At 42.0% G+C, this 8,022-nt stretch overlaps 1 protein-coding gene across 1 annotated transcript; it reads right to left on the bottom strand.

The window, feature by feature from the left end:
• Window positions 1–1,010: 1,010 nt before the first annotated feature.
• On the bottom strand, window positions 1,011–3,759 carry LOC115370653 (classical arabinogalactan protein 9-like). Its single transcript, XM_030067762.1, has 5 exons — window positions 3,632–3,759; window positions 2,357–2,449; window positions 1,920–2,214; window positions 1,496–1,801; window positions 1,011–1,242 (listed from the first exon to the last, which is right to left on the bottom strand). The coding sequence occupies exons 3-5, from the start codon at window positions 2,084–2,086 to the stop codon at window positions 1,164–1,166; spliced, it is 552 nt and encodes a 183-aa protein (XP_029923622.1). The 5' UTR covers window positions 2,087–2,214; window positions 2,357–2,449; window positions 3,632–3,759; the 3' UTR covers window positions 1,011–1,163.
• Between the last annotated feature and the right edge of the window lie 4,263 nt (window positions 3,760–8,022).

Below are 8,022 nucleotides of genomic sequence, written 5' to 3'. Positions count from 1 at the left end.
CCTCATAAGTGGTGTCGATGCAAATGTAAACATAACTTTGATACATTTTATATCATGATTATTTTAAAAACAAAATCATGGTTTGGCTATTAGTCATTTTATTAATATAAATATTGCCCATTCTATTTAGATGAGAAGGAAAAGTGAGCATAATGGTGTTTTATTTGCTGAAATGAATTTATGTTTATATTTAAAAAAAAAAAAAAAAAAAAAGAAAGGGACAAGAAAGGTGGAGAAGATGGTTCTCAGCTCTGCCTTATGCCTTCTCTTTCACTCTCTCACTTGTGCAGTTGGTTTTCACCAAAAAGCCACTGTGCACTTTCCTTAAAGGGAAGACTAAAATGTTAACTGATGGGTTCAGTCAGTCCCTAACACATCAACTGATAACATCTTCTTATCACTCCCATCCCATTCCAACACTTTGTGCAGTGCACCAAGACCTGTGTATTGTTAGTACACTGGAGTGATGGCTGCTAAAAATGGGGCTTTTCAATAATATGGAAAGACTGAATTAAAAAAGAAAAGAGTTCTGCAATATAATCATTGTCATGGCTACATTTTTTTAGTTTTAGATAATTTTAGTGCAACCAGAAAAATGTACCAGTTTCTTATAAACTCATGAAAACTTTTTCAGTGATTCCAATCTTTTGAAGGGTGATGTGTAAGCATGTGTGTCCCAGTGTCTGGTACCTGTGGGTCCATGAGAGGTCTGATGGTCCGTCTGTCTGCGTCTGGAGTGGGAAAAAGACCAGGCCTCTGTTTGACGGGTGGGACACTGAGGAGCTGGGCCTGAAGAGAGATGTGGCCTGACCGTTCTGTTCTCATCAGCTTGCTGGACGGGGAGCCCAATATAAAGCTCCATTTATCTCCTCTTCTCCGTTTGTCAGCTGGGGAAGGTGGAGCCTCTTGTCCTCTCTTCTTCCTCTTTACTTCTCTGTCCTTCAGCATTTCAGTGCTGGACTTGGCTCCTGAGGAGGAAGAGGATGTAGGCTGCTGGAAAGACGGGGTTCCTCTCTTCTCTTCCTCTTCTTCCCGTCCCCTGGGGAGAGTCAGCTCTGGGCAATGAGGAGGAAAGCCCATCTGTGACCATATCCCTGCTGCCACGGCCTCCATGACCCTTCAGTTGGTTGGGTGCCAACTCAGGGGGAGGTGTCTTTCGGCCATCAGGGCTGCGGCTCCAGTATGCACCAGGAGAGCCACACCTGGAATCGTGTTGAGCCCGGGTGCTGATACCCGTTAGACCTTGAACAAGACAGAAACAAAGACTAAGCACCCAACTCATTCCACACGGTTCCAGTTAAAATTCCTATTCTTTTAATTGCACAATAAATGCATAATCCCATCCTTTAATAACATTCACTTTACATTTAATCACATTCAAGTGAATGAACATCACTTCTAACTGTGCAAATCAAATATTCCACATCATGCACTATCTCCAATCTGTAGCTATTGTACTTGTTTGGAGAGTCATACAGACATAGAAGTAACTCACTCGTCCTGATGGTAGTGCTGCTGCCTGTAGTAAGTTTCCTTGGAGAGGGGGGGCTGGCAGTGTGACGTTGGCATGGAGCCAAGAGGGGGCTGGGTACCAGGAGGATCCCAGGGTGGGTAGAAACCTGTGGGTCCACAGGCATAAACAGGCTGGGGCTGGTGCACTTCTGGTGGAGGGATGAGGCCAGGGCCAGAGGAGAAGGGAGGAGGGTTGCGCAGTGAAGGAGGTGGATGCACGATGGGTGCTGGGTAGATCGCTGGAGGCACAGCTGTCTGGAGGAAAGGAGGAACGTGCACTCCTTGAGCTCTGTAAGGCCCGACACAGACAAAGAAACAGGGACAGAGAGGGAGAGAGTCACTTGACAGAATGACAACACTGGATTTTGATAAACTTCAAAAGAAATCCTATAGCCAGGCAGACTTACCTGTCTGCAGGTGTAGGTGCAAGTGAGGTTGCAGGTGCAGCTGTAGGTGCTACTGCAAGCTCTTGTGCATCACCAGGAGAAGCACCAGCGGGCTGAGTGGACAGTCCTGGTGCTGGAGGAGGGACAGTGGTGGCAGGTACGAAGCTAGCAGGAGAAAGGTGAGACATATTGCCCACTAGCGGGTCCTGCTGCCTGGAGACCCAAGTCTTAACTATTTGCAGGCGTGGCAGGGCTGCTGCTGCTGCTCATGCTCGTATTGTTTGTGACAGGTCCCATTCTTAAAATTATCCACGGCCTGCAGGACAAAAGGGAGGGGGAACACATGCTTGGACAGGAATGATTCCACAGATTTTTGTGCCACACATCCTCTAGTCAACTTCTCTCATCATTTTGTCTGAGGAATATAACTTCAGAGTGTGTATGTATGAGTGGGTCACCTGGCGAAGAGCCTTGTTGGCTGTCTGACATGCCAGACTCTTGGCAGGTGTAACAGATGTGCTCCTCTCTTTTCAACAAGAAGTCCCTGATAACTGAGAGCACACAAAATAAATTTTTTAAATTAACTGGGAACTTTACATTCAGTGCACTGAACATTCACATTCATTAGAAGGAACAAATTCCCCTATTGTTAGATATAAACTAGTGATGCTCATTATTATTAAGAGAGTTTTCCTTTTGTTGCATCTCTGCTTTATTTGATAGTGACAGTAGACAGAGACAAGGAAGGCAGGGAGGAGAGGGAGGATGACATGCAGCAAAGGGCCTGAGCCAGATTTAATGCCAGGCTGCTGTGGTCAGGCTTCAGCCTTGATAGATGGTACATGCTCTACTAAGGAAGCTACCAGGGGGCCCGTTCAAAGAATTCTCTGAAAAGGTGTTATAATTTACTTGCATGACGGACACATTCCTTCAACCTGCATCACATACTTCTATTTCTCTTCTGCAACATTTCCCAGAATGATTTTCAACAACCCCCTGAGGGTTGTTGTCTTGTCAGCTGCACTGGGCTGGTCTATTGTGGCTACTGACAAAAACATTTTCACACTTGTGAAGCCTATTTCCTTCCTGTTTGTTGAATATCACTGAGAAATTGTGTGTTTCAAAAGATGCTCCTGCTCTTTGATTCTGAGGGACTAAGATCAAAACCTGCAATTTATCATCCCTGTTTGAAATATATGCAACCTTTTCTGTCATCAAACTCAACTGCACATGAGCTGAAAATATCACCTTGACAACAAGTCATTGATATTCAACTTGTTATCCAGGAGAATAAAACAGAATACAATAAAATACACCAAACAACAAAGTAGGCCCAGAGATTAAAGATTAAATACCTGTAGCTACCTAACACTGTTCAAGAGTTTTCCTTCAGGATTTTACAAATCATGTTTAACGCATGGATGAGTCTGGCAAAAACAAAAGCGATATTACAGAGATTTAACTCTACAAGAAGCATCAGTGGCTTAAAACCTCAGACAAGTTCCAACTGGCTGTTCCAAACCCCAGATTGAAAACGAGTGCCTCATTTTCATCAGTCCCTCTTGAATTTGGAACAATCTGCCCAACTGGTCACAACTGACTAAATCAGTATCTTTTAAATAATTTCTACATCATCTTTTGTTTTCATTGATCCCTTTTTATGTGTTCTGAGATCTACACAAGTAAAACTTAGTGATATAATGACTGCCCTCTGGGAGCGTGTATGAACTCACACTCATCACAGTAGCTGTTTCCACAGCAGTGTATGATGACAGCGTCAGTCATCATCTTGCTGCAGATGGGACACTGTAGCTCATCAGGGATCAGTTCAGACTTATCCTCAGAAGGCAACTCGTCCCAAGGAACAAACGGAGGACGCTCCTTTTTGCCTCGCGCATACACCTCTCTGTATTAACAGATTTTTAAAAAATTACTGTTACTGATGTTGTATCAGAGCGGACATTTTTTGTTGCGGAATCATTGTGAAATAAAAAGATGAAGAAAAAAAAAAAGATTTTTAAAAAATTATTTTAAATGAGATCATGAGTAGCACTACACTTCAAAAAGTCAAAATCTTACCAAGATTATTTGTCTTATTTCAAGTAAAAATGTCTTATTTCTAGTCAAAATATCTCATTACACTACAAATTTTGCCAATGGAACAAGCACATTTTTCCTTGTGACACAAGAAAAATTTGCTTGTTCCATTGGCAAAATTTGTTTCCTGTTTCAAGCTAATTTTCAAGTAGATTTTCACTTGAAACAAGTGAAAAATGTCGAAAGACAAGTTATTTCTGAGCTGATCATGTCTTATTTTAAGTGTAATGAGATACGCACACACGCACACACACACACACACACACACACACACACACACACACACACACACACACACTCACTCACTCACACACACACACACACACACACACACACACTCACTCACACATCGAATTTTTCGCCAGACCTGACGTGCGTGCCAAATTTGGTGAGTTTTTGAGCATGTTTAGGGGGTCAAATTAAGCATCAAAGAGACGTAATAATAATAATAATAATAAAAAAATAAAAATAAAATTAAAGCTGCAAGCAGCGTTGGTCGGCCCTCGCACCGGTGCCGGTCCGCCACGATCCGTGATGATGTTTGTGTCATTGAAGTGCAGACAATTTATCCATTTTTCCCATTTGTAAGGGTATTTTTTGGTGCTTTTAGTTGGAAAGAGTTTTGGGCTTTTATTTTGAAAGGCCCAGGATGTCCTAGTGTGTGAGTGACATGAGTACTGCGCTAATACATGAGTACTGGCAGCTGTGTCATGATCAGACCAAAATGCAGGCACACAGAGAAATCCTCATTCAATCCAATGGAGAAATCGATCAAACCAACCCATGTTTGAGGTAACGCCGCTCGGACATCGTTTGAGTTACAGACTTTTTTCAAAGTTTAAACGAGGCACAAGACTCTGCTCTATAAATCTTGTATTTACATGATTTTGCTATCTTGTACCGTTTTTGAATTATGGCAGTTTAAGTTTGACTGTTTTCTCTGCTCCCGCTGACGGTTTATAATGGGTGTGTATTGCGGAACTGTCCGTTGCCTAGAGTGAGTCACATGACCGGGCAGAGTGCAGAGGAGAGGACACCAGGGTCCAAAATGGTCGAAAAGTCTTGACCGCGGCCACAAACTTGTTCCAATTTAAAAATTAATTTCATATTTTTGTAGGAATTTTCGTCCTCTTTCCGTCGGCGTAGGTTTCGAAGCCGTGCGACGTTTACTTTAGACGCCACGGGCCTAATTAGCACCAAGTGTGCGCCTCTTCACGCCAAACTCCATGGAAAAAACGACGCCCTCGAAGTCGGCGTTGCCGACTTCGAGGGCTTATAATTTAAAAACTAAGCGAGTAATGACGAAGTCTTTAGCAACTTTTGTTCAGCACTCTATCCTCTTTCATGTATTAGCTTTTTGAGCCGCCACGATTTACGGCCTCAGAGGAGATAATTTTTGTTCAACGCGCAATTTCGGGGCCCGACTTTTACTTTGAAAGGCAAATTGCGGACTTCCTGTTGATTTCAGGTCTGGGGGGCGAGCGCGTGAAATCTCGGCCTTGATGAGACCTACGTTTCGGCGCTGGTTTGGTCTTTCTATCACGTTCTTGTGGGCCGCAGCGGCCGATTTAGTGTGCCTAGATGGCGCTAGAGAGCCCATTTTTTCACTTTGGGGGTCCGAGTTGCCATTTTATCGAATTTTTCGCCAGACCTGAGTTGCGTGCCAAATTTGGTGAGTTTTTGAGCATGTTTAGGGGGTCAAATTAAGCCTCAAAGCGACGTAATAATAATAAAGAAGGAGAAGAAAAAACGGTACAAAAACAATAGGCCCTTCTCCCTAAGGGAGGGCGAGGGCCTAAAAAACCCGAAGCAAATACAATAGGGCTTCGCACTGGGACAGTGCTCGGGCCCTAATGATTAATCAGATAAAAATATATTCACAGTAGGATAATTGCAGCACAGTGTAATGTTGATAACACCATCCTGTGATGTTCCAATACATGCAGTATTGTTGGGTCTATACTTAATAGTTACCGCATGCACAGGGCAGTCATGTATGTAATGGCCAGGCTTTCCACAGCGGACGCAGATATAGTGAGCAGGTGGAGGTCCAGCTGCCTTGGAGTAACTTGGGAGACAAGTACATGATGGATTAAGCAACTCCAGATAGATTATGAGGGTGGAGTACATGTTTAAAGATAATTATGTGGTCAAAAACAAGTGGGACAAGGATAATTATACAGTGCATGTGGGTGTAGATATACTGACAAGCTGGCCTGAGAGATCACAGCTTTAATCTTGTCCTGCTCTGATGCACTGGTGTCAGCCAGGTTAGCAGTCTAAAACACAACAAGGAGAGATGAAAGCAGGAAAAAAGGTTAACAATCTCAAGAAAAGCACAAGGTGTTTGCTTGAGAAATGTTTTCCGGAAAAGCAAAGCACATTTCAGACACACTACCTTGGAGAGTTGGTCCAGTGACACAGAGGCATATGAATCAGTCTACAGGAGAATCAGAGGACCGATATTAAAGGTGTTAACGTGACATTTACCAGAGCCCAGACAGATCTCCATCACTGCCATGTTTAGTCCCCTGGAATACCCATCTAATTTGTCCTTCCTTATAACGAAGACGAGCAAATTTAAGACCCTTTTCAGAGTAAGACGGGCTGAACTATTGCTGGTATGGGGGAGCAAGCACTCACATCAAGACACAGTTAACAAGGCCTGTGGGCCACAATGCCTCCTCCACTACTGAGGGCACAGGGTCTGTTAGATGTGCATTTAAGTGTTGATAATACCAGTTTGTTAAAATGACATGTTAGCGTTAATATTAAAAATTCAGTAAAACCGAGTGTGTTCCGTTTATAAACCATTCAAACACATCTTCCTGACTAGAAGCAGGCCCCAATACCATTTCAATATGAAACACAGTAGTAACAGGGTCACTGATTTCTCAATCAGTTGTAACGTGGCAAACAACTGAGTTCAACAACTGGTCAATCAAGTCTGAGAACAGGGCTGAGTAACAAATGGATGTTTTATTGATATTGTGATATAAGACTACAAATCATCTGGGATTTTGGATATCATAATATTGTGATATGTGATATTGTGACATCGTTTTTTTTCGACATAGTTTTTTGAATTGCTGCAGCTGTTCTATCATTTACCTCTACTTGACTGATCATCTTTTACACATTAGTGTTTATCAAAAATCTTATTGTTAAATATTTTGTGAAATCGGCAATAGTCATCCCTACAATATAATCACAATGTTGATATTGAGGCATTTGGTAAAAAAAAAAAAAACTCTGCGGCCGTACAGAGTGTTTACATACCGGTGCAGAAGATCCTGCCACAGCAGTGTCACAACGATCTCAGCGTTTTGTACAAATATGTAAAGCACAGATCTAGGCCCAGATGAAAACACTGACTTTCTGATTAATCATGATCTCCATTTTAACAATCTGGTATGGAATCTTAAAAAAATCCTGAGATCAGTCTTTACAACTACGGATTTATGAATGTGTGACAATCTTTGCTTAACATTATGTGGTGTGGCTCCCATCCTCTGATAAACTACTATCCTGCATTTTGAATTTAAAAACCATAATGGTGAAAGACAGTCAGACAACTGCAAAGAAACATTCAAGCCACAGAATATCTGCCACTGACTCACATTTATATGATTCTAACTCTAATGATGTGTTGCACCAACAAGGAAATTAATTTAATTTAGGAGTAGTTCAAATCAGAGTTGGGCAAAACCAGGTTTCAAATGTTCAAATGCAGATTTAAAATTATGCAGAGCTCTGTTGCATAATTAAAAACTGATCCTGTTGTAATATAACCAAGTTTGTGGTTTAACCCCAAATTAAGTAATTAGAGTTAAATGTTCATGAAAGGGGTTTAGTTGTAATTATACACAGCTGGGAGTGTTAAGGCGATATGAAAGTATTAGTAGTAGTTTAGTGAAGCATTTAAACAAGAAATCTGATTATTGGTATTCGTATCATATGTAACTAGACAACCTAAAGAATCTGTTGGTACCAAGCATGTCATGCTAGGTTTGTCGGCAAAGCAAAT

Source organism: Myripristis murdjan, chromosome 13 (assembly GCF_902150065.1).
Source record: "Myripristis murdjan chromosome 13, fMyrMur1.1, whole genome shotgun sequence".
NCBI classification, from domain to species: domain Eukaryota; kingdom Metazoa; phylum Chordata; class Actinopteri; order Holocentriformes; family Holocentridae; genus Myripristis; species Myripristis murdjan.
This window is presented reverse-complemented; position numbering and strand designations above follow the sequence as displayed.

Bases quoted from the DNA above. Each gene is read 5' to 3' on its own strand.
- LOC115370653 (XM_030067762.1), bottom strand. From the start codon at position 2,086: ATGTCTCACCTTTCTCCTGCTAGCTTCGTACCTGCCACCACTGTCCCT. The intron at 1,802-1,919 runs GTAAGTCTGCCT...CGGGCCTTACAG, and splicing joins GCACCTACACCTGCAGACAG to AGCTCAAGGAGTGCACGTTC. The intron at 1,243-1,495 runs GTGAGTTACTTC...GTCTTGTTCAAG, and splicing joins CAGCACTACCATCAGGACGA to GTCTAACGGGTATCAGCACC.